Source organism: Somniosus microcephalus, chromosome 32 (genome assembly GCF_052327205.1).
Source record: "Somniosus microcephalus isolate GS21.2 chromosome 32, FLI_Smic_1.0, whole genome shotgun sequence".
Classification (NCBI taxonomy): domain Eukaryota; kingdom Metazoa; phylum Chordata; class Chondrichthyes; order Squaliformes; family Somniosidae; genus Somniosus; species Somniosus microcephalus.
This window is the reverse complement of record NC_141018.1, coordinates 17,309,458-17,331,187: the sequence shown is the minus strand read 5'-3', so window position 1 is coordinate 17,331,187 and position 21,730 is coordinate 17,309,458. Positions and strand designations below refer to the sequence as shown.

The window sequence follows — 21,730 nt, the reverse complement described above, 5'->3', positions numbered from 1 at the left end:
GCCCCCTGGTTTTTGACCCCTCTGCTAAGGGTAATAGGTCCTTCCTATCAACTTTATCTATGCCCCTCATAATTTTATACACCTCAATAAGGTCTCCCCTCAGCCTCCTCTGCTCCAAGGAAAACAGACCCAGCCTATCCAGTCTTTCCTCATAGCTAAGATTCTCTACTCCCGGCAACATCCTTGTAAATCTCCTCTGTACCCTCTCTAGTGCAATCACATCTTTCCTGTAATGTGGTGACCGGAACTGCACGCAGGAAACGGACGAGTTAATGTTTCGGGCGTGCGGAACCTTCAAAGGGGGTCAACCGGGTTCTGCCGAACTCGAACCTGAACTGCAGCCTCGGGTATAAATATATCCCAAAGTGTCTCTTTATGTGAATTAAATCATGATGAAAACACAATGCTGTCACTTTCCTATCCTATTTATCTAGAATTTACACGCAATGCATCAATAGTGTAGAAGAGAGGTAATGTTGCATACTAGTCTATTATGCTGGTTAATTAGGCACATATATCTTATGCCGGAGAACACATCCTATACTGGCAGATAAGAAATTAGCTTGAGGTGGTCTCAGCCCTCAGTGTCAGCCGTGGCTCAGTGGGCAGCACACTCGCCTCCGAGTCAGAAGGTTGTGGGTTCAAGTCCCACTCCAGGGTCTTGAGCACAGAAATCTAGGCTGAAACTCCAGTGCAGTGCTGAGGGAGCGCCGCACTGTCGGAGGTGCCGTCTTTCGGATGAGACGTTAAACCGAGGCCCCTGTCTGCTCTCTCAGGTGGACAAAAGGTCCCACGGCACTATTTCGAAGAAGAGCAGGGGAGTTCTCCCCAGTGTCCTGGCCAATATTTACTGCTCAATCAATATAACATAAACAGGTTGTCTGGTCATTATCACATTGCTGTTTGTGGGAGCTTGCTGTGCACAAATTGGCTGCCGCGTTTCCCACATTACAACAGTGACCACACTCCAAAAGTACTTCATTGGCTGCAAAGCGCTTTGAGATGTCCGGTGGTCGTGAAAGGCGCTACAGAAATCCAAGTCTGTCTTTTCTTTTTCAACCCAATGAGTTTACAGCGTGGAAGTGTTCACAATATAGTACATAAAAGTGACACAAAGTTAGCCTCACTCAGAAAACGGTTTCTGAGGGATGCAAGCATCATACTGGTGCTCTACGTTCCCTCTGAGGTGCGCGGCTGCGTGGAGGCGCAGTGTCTGTGAGGTCCCGCTCAGGCCGCTCACCGGCTTCTGGATTGTAAAACCCGTGTGACGTAATAAAACTCACTACGCACTTGGTTTGAGCATAAAGCAAGACTTTAATCAACTTGTTTCAGAACATGGAAGTCTAGTTGTACTTCACTAGTTCCTTGTCTTACAAAATGTCCCTGGCAAGCTGGGGCCGATGCCCGAGTATTTATACTCCTTGGGCGGCGCCATCAGCTGGCCGTCCAGCATTATTTCACGAGTAGTTTCTTGATGAATGATGAGATTTATAACATTGCGCATGCGCAAAATTTGAACGGGCCGTGCAGCAATTTCAAGGGACCGCGCATGAAAAAAAAAATCAGAGGGAACATTGCTGGTGCTATAAGGGATTCTATTCCGAGGCTGGAGTTAGGGCAAAGTAGATCGTGCCTCTGGCCTGTGCTTTCCTTCAATGCTTCCATTCCCTAATGCTGCCATCCTTTACCTCAGTGAGCCCCGCCAACCTAGGAGTGCCATTTAAGTTACACGTGATGTCAGCGTTACTATCTAAAGCGCCCTCCCCAAAAGTTGCTTTCGCCTAGCCACCAAAGCAGGCTTAGTAGGCCCAATACCCGCTGCCCTCAAAATTATGGCACTCGCGCACAAGCAGACAGCTTCCACCTGCCTCTAAACTGCAACGTGACAGGAACATCCTGAAGGCTTGTGACTGGGAATAAACCACTGCACTGACTGTACCACCAGCCTGCCCGATACACTTCCAGTGCGTTACGCTCTCTCTTAACGTTTTCAAGTTATTTTAATGGGCATATCGAAAATCCTCCAAACAGCAACTTGGGCCTCCCGCAGTGAGTACCGCTTTCAATAGGCAACTTACCGGGAATTCATTCACTAGGTTCCAACTGAGCTTCTGAGTTAGAAAGCGTGTGATCCCGCACCCCTGCATGATCTGTGGCAGCTGAGCGGAATATCCAAACGTATCTGGCAACCAGAACTATTTAAAAAAGAAAGAGAGAAAGAATGCGTCATTTTTAACTGGTAACATTCTTTAGCTCCACAAATAGCCCAGTGTGCAAATGTACCGCATGGCATTGGTAACGAGCATGTGAAGGACCCTGGTCCGTGCTGGCAAAAAGGTGGCACTAAAATTGGCCCGTGTCCCAATGGGCTCGGGAGGACAAGGACCGACCAACGCTCCCGTTTGTTAGCCAATGATACTCAATAGAAGGACTTGTGTGAAAGTCAGTGAGGAGGGTAATCGCCAATTTTGCGAGTTATAGCTGCGATGATGAAATAGAATCACACAGGAAGAGTGGGCACGTGGGCAAGGTACCAGAGGGCTGCAGGTGCCTGTGGACAATTATTCCAGCATGAGGATCTGTTTTTGATATATATTAATGACTTTGAATCATGAAGGGTTTGGATAGAGTAACTTAAGAGAAACTGTTTCCAATGGCTGAAGGGTCGATAACCAGAGGGCACAGATTTAAGGTGATTGGCAAAAGAACCAGAGGCGACATGAGGAAAAACTTTTTTACGCAACAAGTGGTCAGGATTTGGAACGCGCTGCCTGAAAGGGCGGTGGATACAGATTCAATAGTAGCCTTCAAAAGGGAATTGGATAAATACTTGAAGGAGAAAAAAATTGCAGGGGTATGGGGAACGAGCGGGGGAGTGGGACTGACTGGATTGCTCTTCGAAAGAGCCGGCGCAGACTCAATGGGCCGAACGGCCTCCTTCTGTGTTGTACTATTCTATGATTCTTAGTAAAATCAAAGTCTTCATTTATGCACCATATGAATGGCTTTTTTTTTTTAAAATGAGGTGAATGTGGAACTCGACTGGTTACGCGGAGATCGGTGTGCACTTAAATTTCGATTTTGTTGCCGGGAGGATTTTGAAAGGGGCGGAATGGGTACTTGGTGTCTTAGAGCATTGCGATGTCATCCTGTGTCAGATCTTGAGTGTTCGAGTGCTTTCAAAAAAGTGAGGCAGGAGGAAACAATTATACACAGATTAGGGCAGAGAGTTTCCGTAAAAATAAAAAAAGTTAACATTTACATTAAAAGTATTAAGAGATGTATGCTGATTATGAAGTCATTAAAAGTGATCCCTGGAATATCCCTTTAAATGGCTATTTCCCCCCATCCACAGAAGCGAATCTTATATTACACCGTTTGTACACAGTAGAAAATAGGCAGTTATAATACAAACAGTGTTTGTCTAGAGTGGGGATCGAAAATCCCTTTTGGTGATTCTGTTCTTACTCGAGTAACTATGCAGAAATTACATTCTGATAAAGGCCTCGTTGCCACGTTAATCACTCACCTCACAGCAATGCTTTCCAAACTCCTGCTGGAAGAATCTTTGACCCTGGAGGAACTGCCGCACCATGGATTCACCAGAGGGGAGGTTTCCATCCTGAAAAACCTGTACATTAGTGCCCCCAACTGGCTGGCTTCGCGACTGCTTCATAATCCGAGTAAAACTCGATTACAACCCAAAACTGACAAAACAGGAGCAACGACATAGATTTCTAAATCTGTATCAAATATAACCGCTCTTGTTTAAGAAAAACAAATGTTCACTCTTTTACAGTTATAAAATGTTGGGGAGTAGTGCAGTACTGGAGACCCAACACGCTGCTACCGTGTCCTATTTGAATCTAAGACGAGCTTCCGACCCCATATCCTCTCCATCAGCAAGATGGCCAACTTCCACCTCCGTAATATCACCCATCTCCGCTCCCGCCTCAGCTCATCTGCTGCTGAAACCTTCATCCGTGCCTTTGTTACCTCCAGATACAACTATTCTAATGCTCTCCTGGCCAGCCCACCAGCGACCACCCTCTGTAAATTCAGCTCATCCAAAACTCGGCTGCCCGTTTCCTAACTCGCTCCAAGTCCTGCTCACCCATCACCCCCGTGCTCGCTGACCTACACTGGCTCCCGGTCCGGCAACGCCTCAATTTTAAAAGATGTGTCTCGGGGTTAATAAAAGAGTTGCACTGATATAGCGCCTTGTCACGTCTCAAAGTGCTTTACATATAGCAATAGCAATGTGATCAGCGTTTTGGTGGTGTTGGTTCAGGGAGGAATGTTAATCAGGACTCATCGTTCTTCTTTGCATCTCATCCAAAGGATGGCACTCAGACAGTATAGCACTTCCTCAGTACCGCACTTGGACTAAGCTATATTCTCAAACCCTGGAGTAGGAAATGGCCTCACAGCCTTTTGACCCATTACCAGCGGAGATAAGCTGACATTTAATGTAACATGGACAGACGGTGGCATGCACTACTTTCTAATCATAGCTCTGATACTTTACCATTTCTACCCAGGTGCCTCCCACTGTGACAAACTGCCCCTTCTGAGCATACTCCTGGATTTGTGTGTACAGGCCTGGATACCAGCTCTTTACCCACTCCAGCTGCTGTGCCTGTTAGAAAAAGTGAAAGGAAATGTTAATAGCTCTTGTTAATTCAGTATTAGTTATCTCTTTAAGCACTTAAATTCAGAAAGTAATTGGAAAAAGAATTTGCATTTATATACCATCTTTCACATTCTCAAAAGTCCTTCACAACAACAACTTGCATTTCTATTGCCCATTTCATGTGGTAAAACGTCCCAAGGCGCTTCACAGGGGCGTAAACACAACAAAAATTGACACCGAGCCAAAGAAGGAGACATTAGGAGGAGTGACTGAAAACTTGGTCAAAGAGGTAGGTTTTAAGGAGCGTTATAAAGGAGGAAAGGGGGAGAGGTTTAGGGAGAGAATTCCAGAGCTTAGGGCCTAGACGGCTGAAGGCACAGCCGCCAATGGTGAGGCAAAGGGCGCGGGGGGATGCGCAAGAGGCTAGAGTTGGAGGGTTGTGGGGCTGGAAGAGGTTACAGAGATAGGGAGGGGCGAGGCTATGGAGGGATTTGAACACGAGGTTAAGAATTTTTAAATGGAGGTGTTGCTGTACCGGGAGCCAATGTGGGTCAGCGGGCACAGGGGTGATGGGTGAGCGAGGCTTGGTGCGTGTTAGGACATGGCAGAAGTGCCCTCTGCCAGGATCAGGAGCTGATCCGCACCTCCTCTCGGGATTAACGGCACATTATTGGCCACAGCTATGAAGACGAAGACCATTAAAGGGGCGGGGAAAGTTAAAATCTCATGAAAGACTCAGAAGGATCGATCGATTTTTTTTTTGCAGATGACGAGGAAGGATTATCTGGAAAACTCCTGATGAAGATTGGTAAATTTTAAAAATCCGAGTGTGTCAGAAACTGTAAATCGCATGTCAGTGGTCTTTAGTTTTAGTTAAAGGTTCCATTCCGTGAATGAATGCATGCTGCTGTGCCATGCCTGGGATGGTAGTAGCAAGCCCTCCGAGCAGCAGTTCCGGCACACCTACAGTCTGACTGGGAGGAGGCTGGCATCATGGTGTTAAGTATTAGGTGGAGGAACAGGGATATTAAGTGTGGGTATGAAGAACATAATAGGAGCAGGAGTCGGCCATTTGGCCCTTCGAGCCTGCTCCGCCATTCAGTAAGATCATGGCTGATCTTCTACCTCATCTCCACTTTCCTGAACTATCCCCATATCCCTTGATTCCCTTAATATTCAAAAATCTATCGATCTCTGTCTTGAATATACTCAGTGACTGAGCCTCCACAGCCCTCTGGGGGTAGAGATTCACCACCCTCTGAGTGAAGAATGATACGACAGGACTAGGGGAGGGTACTGGATTGTCCGAGAGGCTCCCCTTTTTATTCTGGGTTTATGGAGCAGCCGTACAGTCAGGGAGAGGGATGCTTCTTACTGCGTGGTAGGGAAATAGGCATTCGTGGCTCAGGGGATGCCTGGCTGAACGACTTCAGCAGCAGTCAATGAGTCTTGCGGCCGTTTCTCCTCATCTGCCTCCAAATAAGCCAAGTCCCCAAAGGGCAGGTACTGACATGACCTCCATTACCAAGTGTAAAAGGACCAACAACATTCTGCAACAAGTACAGAAGCAGCAAAACCAATTCTTGTTAAAAAAAAGTCAAAATTAAATATCAGCCTGTCCCACCAGACAAATAGAACCAAACAGCAGCTCTGGAATCAATAGCACCAGGTTTCTCTGGGAGCAGATTGCCCCCTGGTGTTAGTGGACGAAACCTGTGCACAAAGACCTGTAACATTCATTCGCATGAAACTTGCATTCTCCAGGCACAGTCAGGTGAGCCATAAAGGAAGTTTCTGTGCAGTGTTATTCAAGAGCAAAATGGGAGCAAAGGAATAGCTCCCATTTTTTTCTCTGCATTGCGCCTATTTTGTTGGGATATTTTGGAGCAAGGCGAAACAAAACTGGCCCTATTGTGTCCAGTTTTGATTCCACATATGGTGAAGGACATCAAGGTTCTGGAGAAGGTACAGAGAAAATTGCAGGGCTATGAGGAACGAGCAGTGAAGTGGGGCTGGTTGGATAAGCTCTTTCAGAGCCAGCACAGACACGATGGACTGAATGGCCACCTTCTGTGTTGTATGACTCTATAATTCTAGAAGATGACCAGAATGATACCTAGCCTAAGGGGCTTCATGAATTGGGGCTATTTAGTTTAGAGAAATGCAGGCTTAAAAGGTTTCCAAAATGACGAAAGGATTGGACAGTCAGGCTGATAGCACTAGAGGGTAGGCATTAGGTTAGATGCTAGGTTAAGTATTTCTTTTTTCAGAGTCATCACCCTCTGGACAGACTGACCATGTGATGGATATGCAGTTGCTACAGTCCTGTGCGAAGAGGAAAACTGCAGTTAGTTTAGAGAGAGTAAGTTACTAGTTAGATATGAGCTATACTGCTCATATACAGCTGTACAAAACCCTGGTCAGACCACACCTGGAGTACTGTGAGCAGTTCTGGGCACCACACCTTAGGGAGGATATACTGGCCTTGGAGGGAGTGCAGCGTGGGTTTACCAGAATGATACCCGGACTTCAAGGGTTAAGTTACGAGGAGAGATTACACAAACTAGGGTATTCCCTTGAATTTAGAAGGTTAAGGGGTGATCTGATCAAAGTTTTCAAGATATTAAGGGGAACAGATAGAGTAGATAGAGAGAAACTATTTCCGCTGGTTGGGGATTCTAGGACTGGGGGCACAGTCTAAAAATTAGAGCCAGACCCTTCAGGAGTGGAATTAGAAAACACTTCTACACACAAAGGGTGGTAGAAGTTTGGAACTCTCTTCCGCAAACGGCAATTGATGCTGGATCAATTGTTAATTTTAAAGCGGAGATTGATAACTTTCTGTTAACCAAAGGTATTAAGGGGTATGGGCCAAAGGCGGGTACAGGAATCCTGCCCCAACCGTGGTTTTGCCATACGCGGATTTCAAGTATACACGGTTTCCTCTCCGCGACAACTTTTGCCAACCGCGGCAGTGAATTTTGCGTATACGCGGTTTTTAATTTGGGATTAAGGTAAATGATTTTATTGCTTTTATATTCTTTTTTATTGTGTTATTTGAACATTTATACTGTATTTGCCAACCGCAGTTTTACTGACCACGGGGGTTTTCAGGGACGTATCCCCCGCGGTTGGGGAGGGTTTCCTGTATATGGAGTTAGGTCGCAGATCAGCCATGATCTCACTGAATGGCGGAACAGGGTCGAGGGGCTGAATCCTGTTCCTATATGACTACGAGGAGTTATGGGCAACTGCAGGCCCTTAGGGAATCAGTTTTTCTTGAATTGGCTGCAGTTTATTTTTTTTTCTTCCCCATGATTATAGGATAGGTCGATGGTGAGCATGCAGGGGCCTGCTGGTCTTTTATCATCCTGCTTTGTATATGTTTATAATGGCAGCAAGAGCCCCCAATACAACTCATAATTCATCACTTGCAGACGCTACAAGGACGCCCGCTACGGGAAACGGAATCATTGTTGCATTTCTGAAGTTGAGTTTGAAACACGCTGCTGGAACAGAGTACAGGGAACTTCGCCCTTAATCAGACCCATGCCGTAAGTAACCAGACGGTGCCTTTAAAAAGAAAATTTGTTCACAGGATGTGGGTGTCGTTGGCAAGACCAGCATTTATTGCCCATTCCTAATTGCCCTTGAGAAGGGGGTGGTGAGCCGCCTTCTTGAACCGCTGCAGTCCGTGTGGTGAAGCTACTCCCACAGTGCTGTTAGGGAGGGAGTTCCAGGATTTTGACCCAGCGACGATGAAGGAATGGCGATATATTTCCAAGTCAGGATGGTGTGCGACTTGGAGGTGGTGGTGTTCCCATGCGTCTGCTGCCCTTGTCCTTCTAGGTGGTAGAGGCCGTGGGTTTGGGAGGTTAAGCAAGAGTTGAAGGAGCTTTATCCAACATCCAACCCTCTGAAGTACAAGTATTTGATGCTGACTTTGAATGCAAAAATGGAATAAATTTCCATTCCCAGCACAGACATCCCTTGGCGATGAGCCAGAGAAAATAAAAACACAAGGTAATCAAGGGTCAGATTTATTCTTGAAGTTGCACAAGGCGTAAATGTTCGTGAATAGTTAATAATCCAGATAGTCACAATAATGCCCACTTTGCAAACTGCTTTCTTCATTCCCTCTAGTGGTTGAGCTTTTAATTTTAGTTTGCACTACAAAATATCCAGCCATCAATCGTGCCTGGTTCCTGCCGCTGGGTTTACCGCAGTTCTGCACAGAGCCGCTCAGTGGCTGAAAGCGGAAGCTGCACTAATATATTTCAAAAGAGGAAGCTTGTTAACAGTGCAATCCCGTGGCAAGCATCAGAGACTGCATCATCGAGGCACCAACTTACATTAAATGGTGCTTTACAAATGCAATACAGGAAACTTTGTGCTATCCGGCACCGGTACGGGACCGAGCTGTTGCCGTTCCCTCAAAACTGCCGGACACTCCAGCGCTAATGTTGAAGCATACGGAGATTTTCAGCTCCGTGTGAATCAACAAACCCTGCTCCTGAACAGTCGACAAGCGTCTCTGTAACGTCTCTAGCTGAAGCTGTTGCTTAGCTACAGACCTTGCAGAGCTTGACTGTTGAGAAAAAAACAACGAAAAGAAAAAAAACGGCTCCTGATTTTAGCTTGCCGGACATTTAGCCTCCAGATAACTCAAAGATTCCTGTAGTAAGACGGTTCACTGAGGAGAAAACAGTAGAAGAATTAAGAGAGACTTTCAAAAGGCAGGGAGGGAGGTTGCAAGGACAAAACGTTTAAGGAGAAAGACCCAGAGCGTAGGGCCTGGACAGCTGAAAGCATTACCACCAAGTGAGAAACATCAGGGGTGAAAGCGACGGCGTTGAATATTGGAAGGCGGCCAGAGTTGGACAAACACCTGATATAGAAACATAGAAGATAGGAGCAGGAGTAGGCCAATCGGCCCCTCGAGCCCGCTCTGCCATTTAATGAGAACATGGCTGATCATCCAAATTCAGTACCCTGTCCCTGCTTTCTCCCCATATCCCTTGATCCCTTTAGCCTTAAGAAATATATCCAACTCCTTCTTGAATATATTTAATGAGTTGGCCTCAACTGCCCTGTGTGGCAGAGAATTCCACAGGTTCACCACTCTCTGGGTGAAGAAATTCCTCCTCATCTCAGTCCTAAATTGCTTACCCCTTATCCTTAGACTGTGACCCCTGGTTCTGGACTCCCCCGCCATCGGGAACATCCTTCCTACATCTAGTCTGTCTAGTCCTGTTAGAATTTTATAAGTTTCAATGAGATCCCCTCTCATTCTTCTAAACTCTAGTGAATATAAGCCTAATCGACCCAATCTCTCCTCAGATGTCATTCCTGCCATCCCAGGTATCAGTCTGGTGAATCTTCGCTGCACTCCCTCCATGGCAAGCACATCCTTCCTCAGATAAGGCGACCAAAACTGCACACAATACTCAAGATGTGGTCTCACCAATGCCCTGTACAACTGCAGCAAGACATCCTTGCTCCTGTACTCGAATCCTTTCGCTATGAAGGCCAACATACCATTTGCCTTCTTAACCGCCTGCTGCACCTGCATGCTTACCTTCAGCGACTGGTGCACAAGGGCACCCAGGTCTCGTTGCACTTCCCCTTTTCCCAATCTATTGCCGTTCAGATAATAATCAGTCTTCCTGTTTTTGCCACCGAAGTGGATAACCTCGCATTTATCCACATTATACTGCATTTGCCATGCATCTGCCCAATCACCCAACCTGTCCAAATCATACTGGAGTTTCTCGGCATCCTCCTCACAGCACACACGCCCACCCAGCTTTGTGTCGTCTGCAAACTTGGAGATATTACATCTAGGTCCCTCGTCTAGATCATTAATATATATTGTGAATAGCTGGGGTCCCAGCACCAATCCCTGCGGTACCCCACTAGTCACTGCCTGCCACTCGGAAAAAGACCCATTTATTCCAACTCTTTGCTTCGTGTCTGCCAACCAGTTCTCTATCCAAGACAGTACCTTACCCCCAATCCCATGTGCTTTAACTTTACACGCTAATCTCTTATGCGGGACCTTATCGAAAGCCTTCTGAAAGTCCAAATACACCACATCCACTGGTTCTCCCTTATCTATTCTACCAATTACATCCTCAAAAAATTCCAGCAGTTTAGTCAAGCATGATACCAATATGGGTTGGGAGGAGGCCACAAGAGGGATTTTTCAATAAGGTGAGGATATTTGATTCAGTGCACTGGAAGTCGGGAGATGCAGGGGTGATTTCCGAGTGGAACTGGATACAAGTTTTGGATAACCTGAAGTTTGAGCGGGGTTGAGGTTAGAAGGCTGGCGAGAAGAGCGTTTGAGAAATCAAGGCTTCGGGTAATGAAGGCCTGGATGGCGGTTTTGGCAATGGTGCAGATGAGATGGGGGCAAAGGGAGGCAATGATGCAGAGGTGGAAGTGTGCTGTCTTGGTGATGGACTGGATGTGTTGTTCCAATTTCAAGTCAAACAGAACACTAAAGTTAAAGAGTCAAGGAATCTAGGATGGTGACGAGGTGGGGCCAATATTAATCACCAATAGTGGCAGATAGTGTCTACAAGAAGTCGGCATGTAAACGAGGCCATTGAAGTCAATGAGGAAGAAAAATCATCGGTGGGGTGTAAAACGGGCTGCCGATTTGCTATGCCCGTTTTGAGCTATTGCTGAAGAACAATTTCACCCTCAACATCTCCAACTGAAGAGCTAGCACGAACACATGCATGATGGGCCAAAGGGCCTCCTTCTGTGCAGTAAATTCTATGAACTGCCTTCCTCCTAACTGTCAAATAGCCCACCAATATTCACCTCCCAGGCTCAAACATGAAGAATATCCACTGGGGGGGGGGGAAAGAGGTATTTGTGCAAGTGTACCTCAGCACAAGTTAAAGACTTCACGAGAAAGGGAGGAAAAAAGAAAGAGGGAATAAGGAAAAAATGTGGATGGGGTAGAGTGTTGGTGTACCAGTGCAGCTTCCTAATCTCAGCGAGGTCTTTAGAAGGAGACGTTAAAGAAATACAAGACAGCTTCCAAGGGGGAGGAAGGAAATTTGAGGGGCCAAGTCAATTGCAATGTCCCCCATAAGCCGCACTGCCTCATGCGTGGCCTGCCTCCCCCGATGCGTGGCCTGCCTCCCCCGATGCGTGGCCTGCCTCCCCCGATGCGTGGTCCATTCAAATTTTTGTGCGTGCGTGTGCGGTACCTACAATGTAAAAGCCAGTGAGCAGCCTGCGCGGGAACGTGACTCAACTGAAGTCATTCTTGCATTACTAGAGGCTAATTACATTAGCAAAGGCCAGGGGAGAAGTCACCTGCCCACTTCTCTCAACCAGCAGTGGTATAGGACTAAATTTGGGGGAAAACCATAATTTCTGGATGAAAATGATAATTAAGAGATAGATATATATTTCGAAGGTTAGACTTAATGCCTATTTTAAATGAGCTTTTAAGAATTTGAATGATTACATTCAACACTGAATCGATGCACTAAATCCAATTTGCTACATTTTCTCTTCTCGTGAAGCTGCCGGATTGGCGAATTCGGCAAAAGTAACAAAATCTGAAAATTCTGTGGCGTTCACATTCACATCGGTTCTGTTCCATCGGCTGAGCAGGAAGATCGTAGCTGTCACCACCCCCCCCCCCCCCACCACATGTCGATCATTCGGGCTGTAAGGGCTGAGCCATAATGATCCGTGTCGGGAGACAGCTTACAACAAATGTTCTGACTGACCAGCCGCTCCCAGAGATTTTTATATTAAAAAGCTATTTCTGCTTTTTTCTTGTAACATACCTGGTCATGAAGGTGCAGTTGAACTGCTCCCTGTTCTTGACCACGTTGCTGTAAATTCAGCTTTTCAGGAGGTGTGCCAGAGGGGCCTAGAGTAACATTCCCTCCCATACTGATGGGAAGCACCTTACTTGGTGCCTCCCCAAGACAGTGCGGCAGAGATTGGTAGCTCTCACCAGAGGAAATACAGGAAACTTTTTTATCCGGCACCGACAGGACCGGCGTGGTGCCGGTTTATCAAAAAGTCCGGATTACAGAGAGGTATAGTAAAAGGTACGAGAGCCCCGTACACAGCAACAGAGCCAGGCTTCCCTGTTGCTTAGCAACAGGTGCAGGAATCCCAGCCACAGGATCCAGGCATCCCTGTTGCTTAGCAACAGGTGCAGGAACCCCGGCCACAAGATCCAGGCGACCCTGTTGCTTAGCAACAGGTGCAGGAACCCCGGTTACACAACCACAGATCCAGGAACGGCCACTAATATGAAGTAAAACTTACCTGAACCTACTCCTGAATTTTGCTGGTTAACAGAGATTTCCGGTTATTTAGGCGCCAGTAAATTGAGAGTAGTTCCTCTCTATCCACCCTATCAAATCCTTTAATCAGCTTGAACACCTCTCGGATCCTATGCAACACCCCCACCAAAACTGAACTAACAAATGGATGCCAAAAAAAAGTCACACAAGTTCAGACGCAAGCCTGGGGCCACGGTGGAGTTTGATTGGAGTTGCTGCTTCGTTCTGAAGGCAACATTGGAAAAAGAAAAATCAGAGACAGATGCAACTTATTTCACCCACTTGAACTCTTCCTACTTGCTGATTACAGAGTGGTCATGAGGGGGTTGGGGGCAATCGACACCTATCTTACCTGCGAGCAAGTAAAGATGAAGCTTGGGTTTTTCTCCATGAGGCGCACCGCAGATACCCAGCTCCGAGCACACTTCCGAATGGTCTCTTCATATGGCCACAGCCAGGCTGTTTAACAAAAAACCTCTTAAAAATATACTCAACGCAAATCATACCGAGCTCATAGGAACAGGAGGAGGCCATTCAGCCGCTCGAGCCTGCTCCTCCATTCAATTGCTGATCTCGGTCTTAACTCCATTTAACCGCCTTGGTTCCGTAGCCCTTAATACACGTACCGAACAAAAATCTATCGATTTCAGCTTCGAAATTTTCAATTGACCCTCCAGCCTCAAGTTTTTTTGGGGGAAGTGAGTTCCAGATTTCCATTACCCTTTGTGTGAAGAGGTGCTTCCTGACATCACCCCTGACGGCCTAGCTCTAATTTTAAGGTTATGCCCCCTTGTTCTGGACTCCCCCCACCAGAGAAGATAGTTTCTCTCTATCTACCAGTTGGATCAAACCATAATCTTCTATATTCAAGGGAACACAAGCAACACGTGCAGTCAAGCAGGACAAGGAGTAAAGGATACAGAGCTGCTGTCCATTCATTGATTTAGTGGCCTAAAGAGGCCCCACTGGCACAGGCACGATGGGCCGAATGGCCTCCTTCTGTGCTGTAAGATTCTATGAATTAGAATTTGACTTTGTGCGATACTGTAAAACGGATGATAATGAATCGGCAGTCCATTTCAAATCTCTCCCGATTGACTTCAATGGAAATAAAACTCGGGAGAGATTCAAGATGAGCTGCCTACTCGTATTTCTATAGCGCCTTTTGCAATCTCAGGACTGTCCCCAAATGCTTTACAGCCAATGAAGTACTTTTTGAAGTGTAGTCACTGTTGTAATGCAGGAAACGTGGCAGCAAATTGTGCACAGCAAGGTCCCACAAACAGCAATGAGATAATGACCAGATAATCTGTTTTTTAGGTGCTGGTTGAGTGAAAAATATTGGCAGGAGACCGGGAGAACTCCCGTGCTCTTCTTCGAATAGTGACACAAGATCGTTTACGTCCACTTGAGAGGACAGACAGGGCCTCGGTTTAACGTCGCATTCGAAAGACGGCACCTCCGACAGTGCACTGAAGTGTCAGCCTAGATTACGGGCTCAAGACTCTGGAGTGAGACTTCAACTCACAACCTTCTGACTCAGGAGAGAGAGTGCTACCACTGAATCACGGCCGGCATCCATCCTAGAGCCTCACTCGCTACAACCATAGACTGGAGATAGGGCTACAACACTGCAGGCCAGAGTCTGTGGTTCACGCTTGTGTCGAACAATTCTCCGTACTAGCAGTGATTTCTACCCTTGTACTGTACATTACCAGCCATATAATCCTCTCAAATTAGATTATATCCTGTAACTTAACCTAGGTATTCATTATTTCTATATACAGGAAACTTTCGATTTACGGGCACCTAAATAACCGGGAATCTCGGTTAACCGGCAAAATTCAGGAGTAGGTTCAGGTAACTTTTATTACTTGCCTTCCTCCATTTGTTGCTGTGCAAGGGTGTGGCTGCAGCTGTTGCTAAGCTACAGAGACGCTTGCAACTTGTGGTCATTGTTCTGAAGCAACAGAGTTTGTTGCTTTATACGGAGCTCTCAGCTCCGTATCTTTTACTATAGCTTTCGATTATCCAGAATTTTTGATGAACCGGCACCACGTCGGTCCCGTCCGTGACGGATAAAAAAAAGTTTCCTGTAAACCATCTGAACTGCTGGATTGGATTTTACTTAGTCAGGCTCCATGACAGCAGTGGAGTGTCGCAATTTCTACCTACAGAATATACATTGGGCACCAGAGATTGAGTTACAGGTTGTAATTTAACTGAAGTATTCTGACAGCTTACATACAGAACACTAAATACTTGGGATGCATTGCAGGCTGTAGACCAATCAAGGGCTTAGATGGTTTGCAAATAAAGAAAAGACTTGCATTTATATAGCACCTTTCACGACCACTGGACATCCCAAAGCGCTTTACAGCCAATGAAGTACTTTTTGAAGTGTTGTAATGTGGGAAACGTGGCAGCCAGTTTGCGTACAGCAAGCTCCCACAAACAGCAATGTGATAATGACCAGATAATCTGTATTCGTGATGTTGATTGAGGGATAAATATTGGCCAGGATACCGGGGATAACTCTCCTGCGAAATAGTACCTTGGGATCTTTTACATCCACCTGAGAGAGCAGGCTCGGTTTAACCGCTCATCCGAAAGACGGCACCTCCGACAGTGCAGCACTCCCTCAGCGCTGCACTGGAGTGTCAGCCTAGATTTCTGTGCTCAAGTCTCTGGAGTGTGACTTGAACTATAGAATAATGAATACCCCAGGAGTGACTGTAAGGCTATAATCAGAGGGATAAAATTTATATAAATTGTGAACGCAAAGGGATACATTTTATAACCATTGTTTACATTTAAATGTAAACTCTGTTACTCTTCAGTGACTGACTGTATGTAAATCTTCTCTGACCTGTATCAATGTGGCAGTGTCCCATTGCATGCACGGTGTGCTGACTCTCGCCATTCTGCTGCTGAAGAAAAGCACTGGCCAATCGGTGAACTTCTGCAAAGGTGCTCGGGTCTGCAACGTCACAGGCATTCACCATCTTATTGGCGGTGTACAATGCTTGATAGCTACGCTGATTCTCATTGCCAAGAAGCTGAGGGAGGGGAGGAAAAGAGGGAACAGATAGATATTAATACTAAAAGCTATAGGATTCCATAACTTGTTACCGTTGAAATCAATGGTACGCTCACAGAACGTGTTCAGATAGAAGGAATGACATGAATCAGTCAGTCATTCATGAAAGACTTATGAAATAATACTGAGCGGCCTACGGGTGGCGCTGTCCAGGGAGAGTATAAATACTCAGGCACGGCCTCAGCTTGCACAGGACATTAACAGGAACTAGTGAAGGACACAACTAGACCGCCATGTTGTAAAACAGTTGATTAAAGCTTTGTTTAACGCTTAGACCGAGTGCCTAGTAGTTTTCTTACGTCAAGGAGCTGTACGCGAAGGCTTATTAAAAGTGACATTCCCTCTTTCAAGGTATTTTATTCCCTTTCACGGGCCTCTCTGCACCTTATACCACCCGTGATGGAGTGGAACAGGTTGTCATTTGTCCCCGGTAATGTTCCGAAAGCAGCTGGTGAGAGGCGTGATAAGTAAAAATGCCACCTTAGAGAAAACTGACTCACATTTCAAAATCAAATTTGACAATTCCAAATGGTCTTGAATACGAGCCAATGACGTGTAAAAGCAAGTAGTTACACTGAAAGTGCAGTGGGACACGTGCTTATAACTAAGGCTGCAATTATGCCCGGCATTCCTCCAGTCTTACTCAAGGAAGAAAAAAACCAAACATTCGCATACTAAATGAAAGCAGAAATAGGGCGGAAACACACAGCAGGTTAGATGGAATTTGTAAAGAGAAAAGGCCGCTGGATTTTCTGGGTAAAAGCTCTAACCGAGTTCTGTTTTTAATTCAAACTTCCAACATTTGCAGTTTTTTTCTTACTATAATTGTATAAAAGCCTGAAGGTAAATACAAGTATTAAAAGCATAACATTTATTTTCATGGGGACTGTAGTGTGTACCCCCAGAAAATTTTGATTTTTTTATAGTTTATCTGGTGCGTTTTCCAGTATTTTGGAACCACAATGAACGTGGGTGTTGCATTTTTTTCATCTAAAGAACATTTGCTCAATCTTATTGAACATTAACTCTCTGCTTGCCATTTTTGCAAAAGAGTTATTTTCCCTTTATATTTTAAAACTTTTCTCCCAGAAACAGATAATCAACAGATTCTCTGGTTATTTATCGAATTGCTGTTTGTGGTACCTTGCTGTGTGCAAATTGGCTGCCGTGTTCCCCTACGTTACAACAGTGGAAACACTTCAAAAAAAGTATTTTATTTGGTTGTGACGCACGTTGGGACATCCTAGGGTCATGAAGGGCGGTATAAAAATAGAAAGAAAAGCCTTGCATTTATATAGGGCCTTTCACGACCTCAGTGCTTTACAGCCAATGAAGTACTTTTTGAAGTTCAGCCACGGTTGTAATGAAGGGAATGTGATGGTGACCAGATCATCTGTTTTAGTGATGTTGGTTGAGGGATAAATGTTGGCCAGAAACTCCCTTGTTCTTCTTCGAAATCGTTTTACATCCACCCGAGGGGGCAGATGGGGCCCCGAGTTTAACGTCGCAGCTGAAAGACGGCGACTCCGACAGCGCCGAGTTGTCAGCTTAGATTTTTGTGCTCAAGTTTTTGGGAGTGGGACTTGAACCCACAACCTTCTGAGTCAGAGGTGAGAGACCTACCAGTGAGCCACAGCTGACACCAAGTTTGTTCCTACTTTCTTCACTGGGGTAAAAAAAAAAAAATGTCCTTGATTAAAAAAGATGCAAAACAGTCAAACCCAGTCTTACTGACCATGGGATCATTTCAGTCAGGGCTAAAGGCAACAATTTACATTGCGCACATTCTTTCCAAATACTGCACTAATTTGCAGTACATTCCCAGCAGGGACTAAAGGCTTACTATCCTGGAGGTTCTGAACGTCTACATTAAAAAATGGTTAATTTTATACTTCACAGCTGATAGATTTTTTTTTTTTTAAATAGGGAAAGCAAAGTGACATCTAGGTTTTTAACAGAGCAAACAGTTCCAGCGTCCCCAAAAACTATCTCAACAGTGACTCTCTCTCCCCTCAATCTCCAACCCATTGGTCCCAGTTCAGAGACGCTGTGAGCCCATGACCAATCTCAGAGTGCTTCCCTTGCCTCTTCCTGCCCCGAAAGATCTGATATTCAGACACACTGCCATACCTTCGTCATATCAGAGAGGATCTCGAAGTCAATCAGCAGCTCATGAACGTCCCTGTTGAAGACAACCAGCTCGGCCTTGTAGAGAGTGAACTTGCGGTATGGGTCAGGGGGTGAAATCATGGAGCCCTGGCCTGCTCCAAACAATCCATTGCACGCCAGCTCCACGTACAGCTCCAAGCTGCAGAGAGTAAAAATAAAATACACGTGCCTGCGGTAAATTTGTCTCCGCCTCCAGCAAAGTTGGCCAACTACAACCATCGGCAGTCACTAGATAAAGTAGAAAGACCAGCACGTAGACATGTCCTTGGATAGCAACCATACCATTTATTGAATGACCTAATTGTAGGATATGAGCCGAGCACAAAGATCATCCTCTTACTGCATCTCCTTATCTCCCTCCAGCCACTTCCCCTCCTTCACTTAGACAACCTGGTCAAGATTAACAAAATTAGCTGCCCAATTCTCCATTTGAGGTGGGGGGGGGGGGGGGGGGAATTACCAGCGTACCACTCAGATTGGATCTCACTCATGTGCCAAGGCTGAAGGGTAGTTTTCTAACAAACTTCACCTGAAATAGTAAAACTATATACACTAAAATGTTCCCTACCCTGAGATATCAAGATAGCCAAGATTTTCCCCTACAGAATGCTTCCTAAGGTATTAAGATAATGCCAGTCAATGTCTTGCTCTAAAAGACACAAACATAAGCTTTTGACAGCAAAGAGGTGGTCATTGCATTCTCGTAGCAAGGTCAAGCTTAAGCCTGCTTCTGACTAAAAGATGCCAATATTAACATGGAGAGAACAGGGAGACATAGAGAGGCAGAGAGGGTGAGCCAGAGGCAGAGAGCTTTTTGTTCATCCATAATTTTGAAAAATAAAATGGAGCTGATGAAGGAATTCTGTGGGCAAGAGCCCATTAGTTACAGTATTTACCCAAGAGAATTACCCTTCTACTCTGAGGTGCACTTTATTACAGGGTACATTGAAACCAATCGCAAGAGAACCATGGAGTATACAATAGCCCGAAGCTGAATGGATACAAATGCTGACCTGTGAGGTTCTTCATCCGTGAGATTCTCTGTCAGGATGTAGCTGATCTTCTCCCCTTCTTTGGTCAGTCCCTGGGGCCATAATTAATTTTAGAAGATTAAAACACCAAGAAAAACCACTATGTTTTAAAGAGGCTGATTCCCCTTTAGGCTTTTGTACAGATCCAGTGCCCAGAATTTGCTGCGTACCTTTGCAGAGTTCAACATCAGCAGGGCAATGGTTAAACAGCTAGTTGCAACATTTGCTCTGTAACTGTGCATGATGTTATTCCCGTGTTGATTCTGTATGTTATCATATACCATCCATCACAGATATCCTGTTATACTATTACACAATGAAGGAAGCTTTTTAAAATAAAAACAAAGTGCTGGAAATACTCAGCAGGTCAGGCAGCATCTGTGGAGCGAGAAACAGAGTTAACGTTTCAGGTCGATGACCTTTCGTCAGAACTGGAAAAAGTTAGAGATGTAACAGATTTTAAGCAAGTGCAGGGGCAGGGAAAGAGGATGGGGAGGAAAGAACCAAAGGGAAGGTCTGAGACAGGGTGGAAAGCAGGAGAGATTAAATGACAAAAGGTATGACTGTACAAAGCAAAAGGAGATGGTAATGGGGCAAGTAAAGAAACAAAAGATAAGTCTAGAAGAGGTGTAAATGGCACTGGCAGAATCATCAACAGCTGCCATGTGAAAAAAATAGGAGCAGAGGTTTTGGTCTGAAATTGTTGAACTTGCTGTCGAGTCCGGCAGGCTGTAAAGTACCTCATCGAAAGATGAAGTGCTGCTCCTCGAGCTTACGTTGAGCTTCGTTGGAACAGGGCAAGAGGCCGAGGACGGAGAGATCAGAGTGGGAGTGGAGCGGAGAATTAAAGTGACAGGCGACCGGAAGCTCGGGGTCTCCCTTACAGACTGAACGGAGGTGTTCCGCAAAGCGGTCACCCAATCTGCGTTTGGTCTCCCCAGTGTAGAGGAGACCGCACCGTGAGCAGCGAATACAGTATACTAGATTACAAGAAGTACAAGTAAATCGCTGTTTCACCTGGAAGGAGTGTTTGCGGCCCTGGACAGAGGGAAGGGAGGAGGTAAAAGGGCAGGTGTTGCATCTCCTGCGCTTGCACAGGAAGATGCTGTGGAAAGGGGAGGGGGTGTTAAGGGCGAGTGAGGAGTGGACCAGGGTGTCGCGGAGGGAGCGGTCCCTTCAGAATGCTGAAAGAGGAGGTGAGGGGAAGATGTGTTTGGTGGTGGGATCACGTTGGAGGTGGCGGAAATGGCAGAGGATGATCCGTTGAATGTGGAGGCTGGTGGGGTGAAAGGTGAGGACAAGGGGAACCCGATTGTGGTTCTGGGAGGGAGGGGAAGGGGTGAGAGCAGAAATGCGGGAAATGGAATGGACACGGTCGAGAGCCATGTCAATCACGGTAGAGGGGAATCCTCGTAACCACATCTATGGCTAGTCAGCAATTTCAATTAGACGACACTGAGCTAGACAAGAGTCATTGGAGGGCAGGTTTATTAACTGAAAAATAATACAGTCCCTTTCAACGGGTTTTAACACTCTTGCTTATATTCTATATAATTAATTAGCACCAGTTTGTGAATTTACCATACCTGGACTGGAGTGTCGTTGCGCCATACCATTCCTTCCCCATCGCTCTCCCACACAAAGTGCACCTCTTTGCCTTTCCAATCTGCCGGAATGGTCAGTGTCACCTTGAACCAAGATGTCCACCATCTACAGTAAAAAGACCAATTAACAATTGTGAGAACTAGAATCAGCTTAAGTCCGCAGACAGGTTCCCTGTTACGCTCAACTTGCAGTTCCCTGGCACAAGACAAAAATTCATAAGAAAAATAGAAATTTTAAATTAAAAAAAGGTTTGTAATTAATAAAGTGCTAACAAAATTGAATAAAACGTAATCTGGGCACAAATTAGTCAGGACTGAACCGAACGGGTGCCAACAAAATTTCCATTAACACAAACTTTCATTAAAAGGGAGTATTAGAATGTTTGCAATTGGGATACTTGATGTGCCCTGGAATGTTTTTAACTAACTAAGAATTACTCAAGTCAGTCAGACTACCTTTCCCATCTGTACTTACGTTGGACCAAAGGAATCTCCAACTTTAGCAGCTGTAAAATCTCTTTTCACTGCCTCCTCGTACGGGATGCGTGACGGTGTCAGAAAACAGGAGAGTGATTCAACAGGGCAGCGAGCACCGAACAGCCTGCAAGAGACACAAGGGCAACACGTCTTCAGCTGCTGCTGTACAGATTAATGCCATCTGCAGGGAATTTTATCCAAACTTTACAATGATCGTACTGCAAAATGTTTAAGAAAAGACAAACTCTTCGCTGAATGGGCCGTAACCCTGTAGAATACAGGTGGAGTGTATAATTATCACCACTGAACAGGGAGTTCAATCTTTACCTGACTTCACAAACAGAAGCGTCGCTCAGTGCAAGCAAACCCCTTGAATGATATTTGTTGCT

At 45.6% G+C, this 21,730-nt stretch overlaps 1 protein-coding gene across 2 annotated transcripts in view; it reads right to left on the bottom strand.

Moving 5' to 3' along the window:
• man2c1 (mannosidase, alpha, class 2C, member 1) overlaps positions 1 to 21,730 on the bottom strand; it is an 88,615-nt gene that overhangs the window by 64,893 nt on the left and 1,992 nt on the right. For both annotated transcript variants that reach the window (XR_015074352.1, XM_085972162.1), the window contains exons 2-10: positions 21,340 to 21,465; positions 20,847 to 20,970; positions 19,243 to 19,313; positions 18,191 to 18,368; positions 15,830 to 16,019; positions 13,313 to 13,419; positions 4,529 to 4,639; positions 3,530 to 3,622; positions 2,079 to 2,195 (exon numbers count right to left, since the gene is read on the bottom strand). Coding sequence is in view for 1 of the 2 variants with exons in the window: in XM_085972162.1 (XP_085828288.1) it covers positions 2,079 to 2,195; positions 3,530 to 3,622; positions 4,529 to 4,639; positions 13,313 to 13,419; positions 15,830 to 16,019; positions 18,191 to 18,368; positions 19,243 to 19,313; positions 20,847 to 20,970; positions 21,340 to 21,465 (1,117 nt within the window). In the remaining variant the exon portion in view is untranslated. The remainder of the gene's footprint in view (positions 1 to 2,078; positions 2,196 to 3,529; positions 3,623 to 4,528; positions 4,640 to 13,312; positions 13,420 to 15,829; positions 16,020 to 18,190; positions 18,369 to 19,242; positions 19,314 to 20,846; positions 20,971 to 21,339; positions 21,466 to 21,730) is intronic.